General features: G+C 40.0%; 1 protein-coding gene across 1 annotated transcript in view; it reads right to left on the reverse strand.

Annotated features, from left to right (window-relative positions):
- LOC105390966 (inactive dipeptidyl peptidase 10) overlaps positions 1 to 17,728 on the reverse strand; it is a 135,043-nt gene that overhangs the window by 22,810 nt on the left and 94,505 nt on the right. The window contains exons 4-7 of the mRNA XM_048628095.1: positions 11,743 to 11,837; positions 9,392 to 9,519; positions 7,160 to 7,286; positions 6,397 to 6,499 (exon numbers count right to left, since the gene is read on the reverse strand). Of these exons, the coding sequence (XP_048484052.1) occupies positions 6,397 to 6,499; positions 7,160 to 7,286; positions 9,392 to 9,519; positions 11,743 to 11,837 (453 nt within the window). The remainder of the gene's footprint in view (positions 1 to 6,396; positions 6,500 to 7,159; positions 7,287 to 9,391; positions 9,520 to 11,742; positions 11,838 to 17,728) is intronic.

The raw sequence follows: 17,728 nt of genomic DNA on the forward strand, positions 1-17,728 counted from the left end.
CGCTGTTGGTTTTCTAAATAAAATAAAATAAAATAAAAATAAAATAAGCGTCCGTAGTCGAATTGGATTCAGTAATAGTAACTGATCACTGAGGTTAAGCAACAACTGACACGGTCAGCCATGGTAGGTACAACATGAGTTACCGATTTCAAATGGTTCTTTTCTGGACGCTTCCGTGCTTCGGACGGGACGTCAAGCCGTGGGTCCCGGTTGCTTCGGCTGCAGTCGTTAAGCCTAGTCAGAGTCAGAGGCCGCCCGAAGGGGCGGCTTCAAAGCATCTGACCGTCGGGTTGCCCACTTACAGGACAACTTCTGTGCATTGTACTCATTCAAAAAAGGCGATACGGCTCGCGACCTATCACGTGAGTATAAATGTACAGCGAAAAGTGGGTGACTTCGTGTATTAATCATTCCTAATTAAATTTAACTATACCTAATTAATTTTAAATTAGTATTTCTAACCCATGTCCTCGAATTCATCGATAACACTTATCGATAATTGTTACATCCATTGGCAAGAAAAATGAAGACACTGTGTTCATTATTAAATGTCACTTCACGTAACCCTTATTGCTGGGAATTAAAACTCATAATGATATGTCCCATGAGACATAATCATGGTAAACGGTAAAATTTCCCCCCGCAAAAATTGGCAGACTTTTTTGTATCAAGAAAGATTGCTATGACGGTCCCGAGGGTACACCCGAGTCCGCGTTGTTCTATGGCTAGCTCTCATGGTGAAATAACTAACTCTTCGAATAATAACAGTAAGTGGTTGATCAACATCATAAAAAAAGGCTCCTGCAGGACATAGGCCTGACCCCGGAGCCTCTTCATCTGATCACAAGCAGCAGCCATCGATCCAGTGAATCGAGGGGCGTCCCACTACATTATCCTGTTCGCGTTAATTGCTCCGCAACGTTACAAATGTACTAGGACAGCAGTAGTGCACGCAAGTGGCAATCAATCAAGAGCTTCCGGCTGGGTAATCTGCACCGGATATCCGGTTGTCATCACTTAATTTACGTCTTTCCTTTACCTTCTTTTCCCGCCGAAAACATCGCGTCTCATTTATATGGAAATTGAAATAGGGTGGGAGCATTGAGTTTATATTGTGGGAGTACATAGAGATATAGAGATAGGATGATAAGACAGAGACGAGAGACGTTCTGTAGTTATTTTTTTTATTTTTATTGACGATTTCAGAGTTGGTATCATAATATATTGATATCATAAAAGTTATTCAGTATGTCGTGCCTATCTCCCTTCGAGAAGTGCGCTTACAAAAATGTACCCTGTAGCTTATCTTTATTTATACCATATTTATACCTACAAGACAAGGTAGGTATGAGAAGAAAATAATTTCAATTTTTCGGTTCACAAAAATAATATGAAATACAACGAGTAGCAAGCTTCATTACACTTGCGCCTTTCCCATTACGATGCTAAATTGTATAAAAGGTAAGTACTGTCGGCAAAACAGTCACAATATAAAACAATTAAATGCAGGGTACTAATATTTTTCGTGGTTACGTTAGTAGTTAAGAGATTTTAAAATTTTAATGTAGATAATATTTGGCCATCATGTCCGAAGTATTTTAAGGTGTCAAACCATTGAATATTACGATATGCAACGTATAACATAAAACAGCTGGGTGCAACAAAATTATTACATTGTATATTTTCAGTACTTTTCATATTTTTTGTTGTTTGTCCCAGATCATACTAACCCATAAATTTAGGCAAAAAAGGAAACAGCGCTCACTTCGCATGGCTGACTTTTCAACAAGAGAAATGAGTAATGCTCACAAAAAAATATACGATGACGGTCCACACTCCACACCACACACACAAAAGATACGTTGCTAACCGTACATGAGAGCGAATTCTGAAAATAAATACGGTACAAAAATGTAGAACTAAATCAAATCGTGAAATCTTCTGATGAATTTCAGTGTATAAAGGCAAAGGCACTGATTGATAATGTTTTATTAATAAGAGAAATTGAAACTTCATGAAATTCTGCTGTTCTCGAGAGATTACAACGTTAATAGCCCCGAAACCGCCATCTATCTCAATTTAAAAGCAACTTATTATAAATTCTGCCTACAGCTAAAAGTTTTCGTAGGAGTTGATAATTTTTTGCTTTATAAAATGATAAGTTAAATATGAGTTTATAGGAAAATTAATCATAAAAAACACTTCCGAAACTGTCGCTCGTTTACAATTCAAAATATATTCCTAAATATTAATAAAAGGGTTATTTTGGTGTAAAAATTTTGTAATTGGAACATTTTCATTGCTACTGAGTGTAGTTCAAGCCATCTCTATGTTCTGCGATTTCAGTAAACCGGGAAAAGTCAACCTCCGTTCAGTTATCGGCCTTAACACAAACGTAACAGAAGGGTTATTCTGTATTCTACCTTTACAAACCCTAATAAACTAAGCTATTGTCATGTAATCGGCGGGCTTATTGCAACGAGATACATTTGTCGTTAGCGCAGCAGACAGCGGTTCGACAGTTCGTTTTTCGCAAGCTAAAGTGACCCCCTGATCGTTTTCAATAAGGCGCGGTGCAGTCACAAGAAAAATGGGTCAGAAGCGAATCCTTCTGCTTCCGTGGCTCCTGTTCTGTGGGTCGGGCAGAGTTTATGTACACTGGAATGCAAAAATAACTGCTAAATTGTTCAATCCACTTTTTCTTCTTAACTATACTAACTTTTGTAAAAGTGCTATATTGTGGGCTGAAAGTAGGTGAGTTAACTCATGATTCTGAAAAACTTTGGTTCAAATGAAAATTTGGTCTTATCGTTTAAAGTGACAGCTCCTCAAACGCCTTTATAAATCGGAATCCATTAGATAGCAGAACGAAGGAATAATAAACCATCGATTGAAAAAACCAAGTAGAATATTAAATTACTTCAATGCCCAGTCAGCTATCGTTTTGCAGACAAAAGTAAAGGGTCAGTTCCTTTTCAAAAGACCGGAATCTTGAAAATAATAACAAAAGATATTTGCCTGAATGAAAAATCCCTTTTCAATATTCTAATGGAATACTGACAGATTGCTTCTTTTCAATAAAATTGTAAGTTAAAAATGAACGGATCTGACCGTCTTAGGGTTCCGTACGTATACGTACTATAGGGGAGACCGGGGCAAGATGAGATAGCTAAGACAAAACTCGTTATACAAGGAAAATTTAGCTCTTTAGTAACATTCTTAAACATAAGAGGTAACCATTATACATTTCTCTATTATAATTAAACGTTGTAGCATGCAAAATCACAGAACTTTTTTGGGCAAATAATGAAAACATAAACTCGGCAAATTTCCCGTTTTGCCCCATGACTGGGGTAAGATGGGAATCGCTGTGGGGCAAAACGAGTACGCTTTTTAATCAGGTAGACAAATGTGTGCCACTTCGTCCTCCTCATCTACTCCAGCACATGAGCGCCCGACCGTGGCAGACGCCGCAGATAAGCCAACCTTCGGTTGAATCAGAGTATATAAGTACCCACAATAGATGAAAGCACAGTCATCCTCTTCTTGGGGTGAACTATCTTCCGATTTTGTTTCTTTTTTGTACCTTTTGGTTTGATGCTTTTTCTGCAGGTTTTCCTTGTCAGTTGTCTTTTTCATCTTCTTTGCTGTCCCTTTTCCAGGTTTCTTTATTTTTTTTCTATTATAGTATGTATATTATATAGTATGGGATAGTATCCCATTATGCCCCGTTAATTTTGCCCCAATCCACACGTAGGTAAAAAGATGAAATAATTCTATTCTCAAACTTAACCGGCGAATAAATCTGGTTTGTATTTAATGTTTTGGACTCCTATAATAAGCTCAGGATTAAAATAATACATTAACACAGGTAATTACGTGTCTGCATGTCAGTTTTCGAAACAAATATCGCGTAAGAATACTTGCAATATCATTTGTTTCTCTCTGAAACGCAAAAACGAGTGCTAACCTATTTTCTCTGCTTGGACGCACTAGCGGAGAGCAAAGATCTTCCAAATGGCACTATCCCCGCTCCGAACACGATTACTATACGAGCTCACAAGCTCACTTCCCGTTCTGCCCCGAACTTCATCTTGCCCCGGTCTCCCCTATCCCGATTTGGCCATCAGATCTGTCACGTATACAAGTTATAAATCATAGAGAACATTTTCGCATGAATAATTTTATGTTTAGTAAGCTCTAAATACTATAGATATACTCGTATTATGATATGATATGATATATTATGTAACTTTAGAATATAAGGTACTTATAAATATAATTGATATTATAATTTTATTAAACGAGTATAAACATTAATACCTAACTATAATATAGTTAAATAACGTACGCATAATATATTGCAATTACTAATATTAAATCCAGTAGCAAGTGACGGTAAATACAAATTGCCTGAAAAAAATATCACTCAATCTCTATTAGTTTCAGATTTCGACCCGCTGACCCATCTCATCGCGCTTAGGTGCCCTTCGACCCCCAATACTTAGATCACTTTCAGGCTTCCAGGGCATTACTCAACAAAAAATATTGTTCAAGTCGGTTAAAGCCAACTTTCAGCCATTAGCGTGGAATCAGACGAAATCCATTAAAAATATCAAGATCCAAATAAATTACTTTTTAAACAGACACCACCCGACAGAGACCTTCTGTACTCAACGGCTTCATTTAACTCAACTTTTATCGTTGGAAATGATAAATGCTTTAGATTTCCTTAATTCGACCTTTTTAATGACGACTACCAGGTACCAGGGCGGCAGGAGTGCGGCGAAAGCCTGTTAAAGTGTTCCGGGAGGAATTCACGTCCCAAGGTGGGCGGGGAGTGACAATTTTCGTTTACGAGTATGAAGCTGGTACTTTTAATTCGGGCAGACGGAAATCTTATCTTAATAGTCTCCGCACCTCCCGGTAAAGTGGTAAAGAATGTTTTTGGAATTTAAGGCCAGGGGTGCGGCGTTAAGGAATTATATGAATTGTAAAAAAAATATTATGTGAAAAAATTATAGACATTGGTATGCTGAACCAAGATCAAAACCGATACATAGAAAAACTAATAACATTTGAATGGATGAAACAATAATAATAATTATTATTATATTAAAATACCTTTTCATATAAAATTGTGGCATTAATTTAAGGAGTACATTTTCCTCGCTCATTCCATGGCCCCAAAGCTCCTACCAGAAAATGTTCTCCGGGTAACTCAGTTATTTTGTAAGACTCACTTCATTAGGTTCTGTGAAAGCCAGTGATTTTGTTTCCTATATATTTTGTTACATAGAAATGAGTTAGCAAGAAAATTCAGCTAGTCAAAAGTAATTTATTTTGGAACAACCTCCTTCTTAAGTCCAGCAGTTATTAAGATACGATACGGAAAAATGTAGAAAAGTCAGCCTTATTGGTTATAGCCATCTCTACCAGACAACATTTGAAAGACATGACCTGTAAAACTTATGGATGCAATAAATGATTGAGAATTGAGAGAGTTTAGAAATAGGAGGTAGCTGTGATACTCCCTCATCTCCTTCTAAATTATCTCAGAACTCACCTTCATACAGCCAGTCCGGTAGTCCTTCCTATTTCTAGCAGTGGCTATTATATACGATCTGATATTCCCTCATCTTAACCAACGTTAAAATTCCCCGAAATTCAACACTAAAAGACGTATTTACTTTCGAACGGCTGAACCGATTTTGATAAAATATGGCTATAAACAATCGCGGTAACATTATCTATAAGCTTATGACCTAAAAATCGGTATAGCCGTTTGGGAGCTACGCTACCGCAGACAGATACAGACACAGACACGTTAAACTCAAAACACCCCTCTTTTTCCTCAAGGGTTAAGAACCCACCGATAGAGCCAGTCGGGCACGCCGTTGTAGACGCGGGCGGGCGCGCCGGTGTCGGTGACGCGGTAGCCGGTGGAGGAGCGCGGCGCGGGCCGGTAGTAGATGTCGTTGTGCTGCCGGCACCAGCTGCCCCCGCCCCACTGGGGCTACTGGACCACCGCCAAGGACTAGGAGGCCTATGTCCAGGGTTTATAGTACTGGTTTCGCTATTTACAAGTTTCTTAGTAAACTAACCTCTTTCTAGAAAACCCCGGATTTTAACCGTAAAAGTCGCACAACTTTTGAATGGCTAAGCCGATTTTGATAAAATATGGCTAAAAACACTCGCGGTAATTTAGCGTTGTCTCATAGGTAAGGACCTATGAGACAATGCTAAACCGATTTTGATGAAATACAGCTTAAAACACTCGGGGTAACATTACCTACGATACAAAAAAACAAAATCGAAAATCGGTTCATCTGTTTGGGAGCTACGCTACCACAAACAGATACACAGACACACAGACATTGGAGGTTAAGAACCCACCTTCATAGAGCCAGTCGGGCACGCCGTTGTAGACGCGGGCGGGCGCGCCGGTGTCGGTGACGCGGTAGCCGGTGGAGGAGCGCGGCGCGGGCCGGTAGTAGATGTCGTTGTGCTGCCGGCACCAGCCGCCCCCGCCCCACTGTGGCTACTGGACCACCGCCGCAGACTAGGAGGCTTATATCCAGAGCCTTATAACGGGTTTCGCAATTTACGAAACCCAAAAACAAATATCTGTCTTTAAACAAATATTTGCCCGAGCCGGGAATCGAACCCGGGACCTTCGGCATAGCAGTCAGGGTCACTAACCACTACGCCATTCAGTCGTCTGCTATGAAACAATGCTAAACTGATTTTGATGAAATATGGCTTAAAACACTCGGGGTAACATTAGCTATGAAACAATGCTAAACTGATTTTGTTAAAATGTGACTTAAAACACTCGGGGTAACATTACCTATGAGACACTGCTAAACAGATTTTAACAAAATAAGTATGGCTTAAAACAATGCGAAACTGATTTTGATAAAATATGGCTTATAACACGCGGGGTAACTTTACCTACGACCCGCAAAAACCCGATTGAAAATCGGTCCAGCCGTTTGGGAGCTACGCTTCCACAAACAGATACACAGACACACATACAGGAGGTTAGGAACCCACCTTCATAGAGCCAGTCGGGCACGCCGTTGTAGACGCGGGCGGGCGCGCCGGTGTCGGTGACGCGGTAGCCGGTGGAGGAGCGCGGCGCGGGCCGGTAGTAGATGTCGTTGTGCTGCACTGTCACCAGCCCGTGGCCTTTAGGAGTCCAGGCGGCGTATTGGAGGAGAGGGCCTTCGGTGGCCACGCCGCCGCCGACCTCGTCGGGCAGCGGGGTTAGGGGGTAGGATTCACTGCGGGAGAAAGGTGGGTGTTTATTGCTAGTTTTAGCAAGTTGGTGTAACACACTAGCTTTATAAAGCACGGTCGCTAAGCTCAGCCAAAAATGGCCATTGCCCTTTATAACCTTATGCGAGCCTAAGGGCACTACTTCTGTGCGCGTGTGAACTCATGAGTCATATCCTTTCGGTTTACAATAGTTTTATTTAAACTCACAGTGGTAATAAGCTTTTTAGTTTATCAGTATGGATTTACAGCCGAGTTCTGTTATGAAGATCATATTAATAATTGGTCGTATAACTTTACACTGTACACAGTTAATTCAAATTTAATTATTCTCTTTACAATAACACCAAAGCTACAACATTAATTATTCAGCCTGAAAATATAACACCTTCCACTTCCAAAGTAATCGTAAAATCTGAAGTTTAAATGGAATTCAGTGGAGCAAGTAATCACATAATTTGCACAATCCTAAAGTGTTTAGCCGAGTTAATCTGTTCGACGGACGGTGACTTTGACGAATGGATAAAATACTTTATCCTTTTTCCCCGTTATATTTAAATGACGAAATTATGTCCGATTTTATCTGTAACTGGCAAAGGTTTCTTAATCTTAATGATGATAATCACAATTATAGTGAATTATTAAGAAACGGAGATGGCAGGATCGAGGAGTTTTTTCCTGAATGGTCGGAGAAATTACATAATCGCTAACGGGGGACAATTTATGAAGATGTGTAACAGGCACACATGATAAAACTTTGGTTAACATGAAAACAAATGCAAAGCGCGTTAGGAAATGCAACCCAGCTGACTCAGCCCGAGATATTCTCGACATTCGACACTTAAAATCACGTTAAACAGCAAACATACCTCGCACTGTTTACAAACAGCTTGTGTAACAGCCGTACGGGGCCGTGAAATTAAATTTTAAAACATAAAGCGGGACGGACGGACAGCAAAGCAATACAATTTCCCGGAAATTAATCTCGCAGAGACAGCGAAAATTGTCCAATTTCCTGGTGAAATGCTTGGAACTCGTACGGGCTGGACAGTGATTAATTTTATGCGGTTGGTACATACTGGACTAGCCTCACTGCTGTCTAGAAGCTACCTGTAGATTCAACCACTTCTTGCGGTCTTATGTGTTCCTGGTATTTTCGCAGTAGCGGAATATGTGGTTTGATAATGTTTGTACTTGCTTATTTACTGGAATCATACACATACTAATGCTTGCCGCCACTGTCATAATTAAACATACATAAGTGTAACTTACATTAATAAATTTCATGAACTGTAATTAGATACTTCCCTTTGTAACTTACTTTTTACGTTTCTTTCCAGTACCTAACTTTTTATAGATCGCGAAGTACCTTTTTTACTTCCTAAAACCTTCAGCCCAGCCAGATAATATATTGTGTCAGCTGTCAAGCTGTCAACCACCAGGGGATCAGAGCTTTGCATGTGGCAGGTTGACGGAGAGCACCCGCCGCTCACTTGTCATGTCTGATCACTATCTATACAGTCCTGGTATCCTGGTGAGACAGTTTGATCTCGGTAACACTGCACGCCTGAAGGCTCGGCTTTTATGGTGTTATATAAAGTGTCTAGTTTGTTTAGATGTCACTCATACTTTTGTTATGTAAATACTACTGAGTGAAATACATATTATAAGCTTCAAGGGCTAAAAAGGGTCAATAATGCCGCTTGTAAAAAAAGATGTGAGCTGAAAATCTTGTAAGTGTCTCGAGATTGAAAGTATACAAAGCCTAAAATTACAGTCTAACCCCCTTATTAACTTTTTTATGAATAAGGGGGATATATTCTACAACAATGAACGCGATCGATGGGAAATGGTACAAACAAAGATGGGATTTTAAAGATCAGATATTACTGACGAGGAACTTTAGATCTTAAAGCTATTTTTAATATTATGCGGATTTGATCACTCACGCGGGATTGCCTCGCACGCGTTCATACAAGTATTCACTGTAACGCGTGGAATATGCACGCGAGACGCAGGAGAATGGCGAACCATCCCGCGTGCGAGATGAAATCCGTATGCTGTTAAAAACCGCCTTATACACAATAAGATTAAACCAGCCCCCAAAACTTACGTGGTGAGTATATCGTAGACGGTGTACCGCGCCAGGTAGGAGTAGCGGTGCAGCCTCTGGACCCCCTGCGCCAGCAGCAGAAAGCGCCGGTCGGCTGACAGCCAGAATGAGGCTGGCTCCAGGACCCTCTGCGAATGACAACACTTGTTACAAAAGGCATATTTTATCGTGTTTTAAATATCGCACCCTTATTCCAATACCGTCACTAAGCCAAAAATGCAAATTGTGCAGGACATTTAAAGATTTTGACTGTGTGTTTACTCGTATGGATGTAATGTAAAATTATGGCTCGTTAGCTGTAAATTGAGAATTTTATTCTAAAGTATACTAAAATTTAAATTATATTTTTAATTAAGGATCTAATCCCTTTTTTCAAGGAAATATTCAATTTAATAGTGTCACTTTAGCAACATATTATGTTGCGAATTTGATCAAGCATGCAGGATCGCACGCCATTTTCCCGCGACCCGCGTGCGTATTCCACGCATTACATTAAATACCTAGTTGTATGAAAATAACACTTGCGGGTGTCATGCGTGCTTGTTGAAATCCGCACGATAACAATTAAAAACAGCCTTAGGTGGTCAGCTTGAAGGTGTAAGTGAAATTTCTAAGGCGTGCAAGCGACATACGTTCATCATGTCGGTTGGTCGCTATTGGTCCGGTGTGGTAAAGACAAGCTCCAAATGCTTTGTTGTCATTTGTTCATGGGAACTATTTTTGTTATTTTTTAGTTATCTGAATCTTGTCACAGACCGCGGTGGTGGGAACTACAACGACAAGAGCAAGGCTCTTAAATTTATGAAGAAGAAGTGTACGTGACTGTATGATATGGTAATAGGGAACATTTTGTCGTTTGTTTAACCCCATAAAATAATAAGAAAATATGAAAATCCGTGGCAGCGTAGCTCTGTCAACGTAGATATAACACGTAATACGAGCGTAGATAGTACCTCCATAAAAAACTCATTTTACCCGGTTCAGTCGTTTCCAATCAATCTAATCATACACGCGAATACACAAGTCTATCAACGGTATCGTTACCAGTAACGAATAGAAGGGTATTCGTAGCGCTACGAGCTATGAGCTACGGGCTACGAGCTACGTCGTAGCCGCGTAGTAGTTTGCTAAAGGTCGGAGAAAAATGATGCGATCCAAAAAAAAAAAAATTATGCTACTTATGGATCTCTAGTAACAACCCGAGTTAATAGTTATTTTTTGTTATGAGGTACATTTGTATTTCATGGTATTCATACCACTGCAGACGTTGCCGTTGGTACGATAGGTACACCATGTCTACCTTTTCATTATACTTAGCAAACCGAATTCTCCTTTAGCACACAAGTTAAACAAGAAGCGAATACAAACCAAAGAGTTCTCTCAGCAATTATGACGAAAGTGCCGGTGCATAGACACGGGAACTTTCTGTTTGATTATGTTATGAACACCTAGTACCACCCGACAGCGAAGTTCATTTGTTTTGTTTCAGTTTCCTAGCACAACTCCGCCTTTTGTATGTCACCCTGGTACCAACAAGTTTATTATAAACTGTTTTATGATTTAGTTGCTGGGTTGTGTTTGATGATTCCATTTATGTACAGAGAGAGGTGGGATTTCAAAATGAAAAATTTTATATGCGCGTGTTTTGCATTTGCTATTTACATCAATTCAGTGATGCAATCTAGTGAAAGTAATATTAGCTAAGTATCTCTTTTAGAGTTACATCAGCTAAACATGCACTTAATGGTTTAATGCTCTCCAAGACGACCTTAACTGTAGCCGTTAGTGACTGGAAGAGAAAGACCCAGCAGGCTTCTCCGGCGCTCCTTGGAAAAAGCCTATTTCCAGCAGTGGATGACTGCTGTTGATAATAACGATGGTAGTGAAGCTGCTTCCAAAGCTTGTGGCCGCGGGTTCGAATCCCGCCCAGGCATAACATTTGTGTGATGAGTATTTGTGTTTGCTTTGTGTCTGGTGGTCGTTTATCAATTTAATATGTATCTAATCTACGTTTTTGTGTACATATATCGGCTGTCCGACATCCATATCACAGGTTCATCGGATGGCCGTGTGTGAGTTGTCCCCACATATTTATTATTTATTTATTAACTAGCTGTTCCCGCGAGCTTTGCTTCGCCTTAAAAACTTTCATCCCCTATTTTAACCATTTAGGGGTGGAGTTTCTGAATATCCTTTCTTAGTGCTCACTTACACTACGAGTACCTAGGAACTTACGTGCCAAGTTTCATGATTGAATTTGAGCCGTTTGGGCTGTCCGTTGATGCCCAGTCACTTTCTTCTTTTATATATACAATGATGATGATGATGATGAGTATACAAGTAATACTCACGAAGGTGGTGTTGGCCATGAGCGTCCTGGTGGTCTGGTTGGAGGCGAACATGAGGCTGATGCCGCCCCAGCCGTCGCGGTACACGAACGCGTCGCCTGCAACACACAGATACACAACGTATAAGACCACTTAAACGAATGAAAGCTGTTATTAATGACGTAATGCTCTCTTCTAGTGGAAGTAGGAAATTTAAACATATGGAAGAGAAAGTATACGGTATTGTTTCCACAAAAGATTTAGCGTGTGTTTGATTTGATTTAGAAATTGTACGTACATATTTGAAAGAAACATAACATTTTTGCGGAAACATCCGTCTATCATAAACAAAATCATAATTAAGTATGCTCAGAGCGCTTATGCCACGTTATTGGGGTACAATGGAAAATATCGGATTGACCCATTGACATATAGATTGACCTTAGATCCAAGGCATAAAGTCACTTCCAATCACCTCTATTACCCCTTCATTCATGTAAATAAAATTGCTTGTCGATTGTTCAACTACACTCACGGGCAATGAAATAGTTCCACTCACAAAATGCCGACACCAAACGACCCCAAGTTTTTCACACGTTTAATTTAAAGTTTTAACAAAATAATACCGTTTTTAGTAGGTAATATCTTGATGCTCTATTAAATGTACTTTAATGTTGCAGAAACTGTCATTAAGCTAGCCTTTTCTGTTTAGGAGTAAATTTTTGCTTTTCAAAGTGGAACCTTTTAATTGCCCGTTACTTATAAATTCGAAATCTGACCAATTCCACTAATTGCATTATCTCAATCGTCACAACAAAGAGTTGCAGGTCGCATGAAGTGACGTCACGCCTGGCCGATGCGGTGGCCGTAATGCGCCACTGCCCAGCCAATCAGATATTAATATTTAATCGCCGTTGCTCGATTGCCGTTTCCGGGTGAACTGCCTTCAGTCAACAACTCAACACACTGTCGCTATGTTTTAATGTGATTTTTATAAGGTGTTTTGATAGTAGATTATATACGAATGTAGGTAATCCCCGAAGAGTCGGACGATTGCGACTTGCAAGGAAGCTATCAGCTATTCTTTGTACATTGTTACTCACGATAGGTCGCGAGCCGTATCGCCGTTATTGAATGAGTCCCATGCATTTTTACGTTACATCACTAAAATCTAGATATGCAGATTTCCACATTATGCTTTCCTTTACGGTAAAGATAAGAGCATGTGTTAAAATTATTGTATTTAAATTCCTTATTTCTAAAGAATTCATTGCTTCAGGATTAAAACTCACCGCAGGTCTCACAATAATACAATACAATCAGAATAACACATGAGTACAAAATATACATTATATATTGAGCAATGTGTCGAATGGCAGTCGGAGCTATTTCTGGCCTTTGTAGACTTCGAAAAAGCCTTCGACACCGTGAAGTGGACCGCGTTGTGGTCAAGTCTACAACGCAGAGGCATACCAGCCTGCATCATCCAAGTTATACGCTCGCTATACGAGGGCAGTACATGTAGGGTCGTACATGAAAAAGAGCTTGGGGCCCCAATACACATTTCAGCTGGCGTCAAGCAGGGATGTCTCCTGTCACCGCTCCTATTTGTTATTCTCCTTGACGATGTGATGAGGAACGTGGTTGCTATCCCGAGAGGCATAAGCTGGGCTTCAGGTGTCTTAGAGGACCTAGACTACGCGGACGACATAGTGTTGATTTCGCCAACTCTCGACCTATTACAAGAGAAACTCGTACACCTGCAGGAGGAAGCCAGAGTAATGGGTCTGCGAATAAACCGACGCAAAACAGTCGATATGCGTATCAAGGCTAAAACCTCGGACGCCTTAATTCTCGATAACCAACGCTTGGACTCGGTCGATACATTCACTTACCTCGGAAGCACGGTCACCCGTCAGGGAGGAGCAGATGAGGATATAGAGAGCAGGATCAAGAAGGCGAAGGCTGCGTTTGCCCAGCTCAAACCTGTTTGGGACTCGAATGTGCTCACAAGGCGGATAAAAATCTCCCTCTTCGACTCCATCGTGAAGTCCGTATTGCTCTTTGGTTGCGAAACGTGGAGAGTGACGAAAGGGCTGACGAACAAACTGCAAGTGTTCGTCAATAAGTCCCTAAGATCGATCCTGCGCGTTTTCTGGCCGAAGACAATACGTAACGAAGATCTGTGGAAGCTGTGCCGACAATCTCCCATCGGCAAGGAAATTGCGAAGCGAAAGTGGAGATGGATTGGGCACACTGTACGAAGAGGAGCTACAAATGCCGCAAACGTAGCATTTGACTGGAGGCCACCAAATGGCAAGCGCTCCCGTGGACGCCCTGTCCAGACATGGCGCCGAAGCGTCGAAAACGAGCTGCGAGCCGCTGGACTAAGCTGGAGCGAGGCCAAAAGTACAGCCGAAGATAGGCGGAAGTGGCGGACGTTAGTGGAGACCCTCTGCACCTCTGGGGTGCCATAGGAACAGCAACAACAACAACAACAACAAAATATACATAGGTATAACATGTAGCTATTTATGATTTCCTCATGGATCAAAAGATTTTTTGCTGCCGTATAAAAAAAGCTAATATTGCTTTGGTAAGTAATTCATTTAATATTTACACTACTCATTACATATTCGGGGTCCCTTTTGGGCCCTATGCGGTTTCGCCTGTATAATAAATTATTTTTGAATAAATTCTGGCTCAGAGTAGGTAGGGTAAAACTGCCAGTTATTGGCCAACTAAGCGGATTGGCCACTTCAAAGCTGAATTATTTCATACAGGTTAAACCAAAATTGACAGATGGTGTATGAATGTAATCTAGAAATGCTACTTTTGCCTCGCAGTAAATCAATAATATATTTAGAAAACTATAACCAATAAAAAAATATATGTTATTGCAAATCTGTGTAAAATTGCAGTTATTGGCCAAAAAAATCACTTACCGGCCATCCATAGGCTGGTTATTGGCCACAGAAAATAATTTTATAAAAAAGCTTTAAACCTCTAAAAATAGAAATTATTGTTGTCTCCTTTAATAAAAACTTTACTAAAATCAGTTGCAGAATACCTAATATTAACCACGGCTAAACTTCAAAAATAAAAAAAAAACCATCAACTTTCTAAGAATAAAATACTGGAAATATAACATTTACAATTACATGTTTTTTGTATACATAATTATATAATTACTTAATAAACACCGTTACTGCGTACTTTACATACAACCAATCAAGCAAAGCAAGATCTACCGACGCTGTACGTGCGTATTTTATTCATCGTCATAGAATCATCATCAGCCAATACTCATCCACTGCTGGACATAGGCCTCTCCCAAACATAACACTCGGTCCTCGTCATCGGCCTTCCTCATCCAGCCACTACCAGCTACCCGCCTAAGATCGTCGGTCCAGCGGGCAGGAGGGCGTCCCACGTTGCTTTTGCCTGTTCGTGGTCTCTATACGAGAGCTCGTCTAACCCAACGGTTATCGGTTCTTCGGCAGAATCGGGAGATACGACTGCCATTTTATCTAAGCACATTTTGACAGCTATATGTCATGTCGGTAACCTTAGTTCTTTGACAGATAACCCTATTTCTGATACGATCTATCAGAGCAACCCCAAGCATATAGCTCTCTCCATAGCATGTGCACTTTAAATCAGTGCACCAGTCTGCACCATACGTCATCACCGTGCAGGATGCAGTGGTTGACTAGACTTTTATCTTCAGGCTTTGAGGGATGCCTAGTATGCCTACAGGTTGGGAAGCAGCATTTAGGCCACTTAGCATCCAGCTGAGTTCCGGCAGACATTCTGCCATATTGACGATGTTGTCTGCGCAGCGGAGGTGTGACATGTGTCCGTTCTAGTCCAACGTCTTAAAGACATATTCTAATGCATCGGTCTTCAGTTATCACATCTCCCTGTCTCACTCCTCGTTGCCTTTGGATAGGTCTTTTCTTGTGGTCCTGTACTTGGACAGTCATAGTAGCAGCATTGTATAGACACCTCAACACCCCGATATAGCGACAGTCGATTTAGCATCTCTCCAAGGAGTCCAAAACTGCCCGTCTCGATGGAGACGAAAGCTTTCTCAAAGTCCTCAAAGGCTAGACACAGAGGCTGATTATACTCTTCGGTCTTCTGTATAATCTGCCTTGCTGTGTAGATCTATTGTACTAAAGTCTTTTCGAAACCCAGCTTGCTCTGGGGACTGAAACTCGTCGAGCTTTTGGGCAAGACGGTTCGTCGATCGATATCCTTCAATAAAATATTGTTGAATTTATGAAAACTACTTTCTATTGTCTTATGTCTTGTCTTGTCTTTTATGAATTTGAAGGCTTTATTTAAGTCATCTGAAGAATTCTGTCTTCATTTAGGTGGCATCCCGTTGCTGATGGTTTGCGCACTGTAACAAAATACATCGGTCGGATATTGGCCACTTCACCACTAAATACTGGCCACCTATGCCAGTAACTGAATTTTATTGATAAAAGTGCGTGATATTTTGCCACACGATACTACAACTTATAAATATTGTGAAAACAGTCGATTTTCATCTAAAAAGAGTACTTGCATTTTTATTTAGTTATTGGCATAGGCGGCCAGTAACAGAAAATTTGCAATATATTGATTCAATTATTGGCCACCTCCAAAAACTCACCTTCCCAAAGGTAATTGCATGAAACTATAATATATTAATAAAACTTACCATTAAGACCATACAAATATGCTAAAGAAATCACTTAAATTGCGTTCAATCACCAATAATGTCAATTTTGAAGAAATGTGTTTCGTTAAGAAATACGTTACTCTGAAGCGTACACGCGGAAGTCCGACCGCCAACTGTCAGAAAAAGGCGGCATAGTATGGCGCTTTTTTTCATAGTGGCAAAAAATTGTACTAAAATCAAAGTCAGTTAGATAACAAAGTTCTATTAAAAAACACAGATGGCAGGTGATGCTTCATTCCTTATTTTATGATTTTTAAGTTTATAGTGGCCAGTAACTAGCGATGGCCAATAACTGGCAGTTTTACCCTATATAAAGGTTCGTTTATTTATGCATTGATAATAAGGTACCAAAATTGAATATATCCATGCAAATATTGGTAATGAGGTAGAAGCAAAATTGAATATATTATATAAATGTGCATTATAATTACATGTACCTACCTATATTTTAATAGCTTTGTCTATAACCTTCGCATTTTAGTATGAATGTTGGTATTAAATGTTACCAGTCATTTTTAAGTTCAACTTTTCTATTTTCATTCCAAATCCGTGAAAAGTATTGCCAACAATTGACAATTTAAAATCCAATAAAGCGAGTGCTACTGGGGCCCAGGACGGAATCCAACTCAGGTATTTACTGAGCCGGGGACCAAATAACCTGTTTACGACATCAAATAAATTATAGGAAAAATCTTTAATAGCACTCGTAAATATTTATTGGGTCGTTCGTCTGTGAAATACACGGCGTTTTATAACGTTCAATGTGAAACGGGCTTGTCGGAAATTACATTAAATACACTTTGGTAAGTCTTTCCAATTGATTTACTTATAATGCCGCAGTTTCTTGTAATTCTGAAGCGTTTATTTTGGTGTTCATTAATGTATATTTTTTTACAAAAAATTACCTACGAACGTTGCTTGTGAGTATCTCAGTGTGTATACAGGGTGGATTGCTAAGTCTATGTATTCCTTTAATTGGGTCATAGAGAAAAATTAAATTAATATTTTTTTCTAAAAACTAAAAAGAACTTAAATTTAAAATATCTCACGCACACCAGACATAAAACGCATCTACGTGCGGTCGTGTGGGCAGAATGAGTACCGCCTTATGGACCAGGTGGCTAACCAAAATCCTTCAAAATATACACTAACTCAGCTCTCGTAAATGGATAGATTTACTGTCTTCATAAGCTATGTGAGGTGGTAAAGAAATCATCTTAAAGTGCCCATTTGAACCTGAAGTGTCTTTAAAGTGTCTGAAGTCGATGTCGTTCACAA

The sequence above is a fragment of the Plutella xylostella genome, chromosome 20 (genome assembly GCF_932276165.1).
Source record: "Plutella xylostella chromosome 20, ilPluXylo3.1, whole genome shotgun sequence".
Taxonomy (NCBI): domain Eukaryota; kingdom Metazoa; phylum Arthropoda; class Insecta; order Lepidoptera; family Plutellidae; genus Plutella; species Plutella xylostella.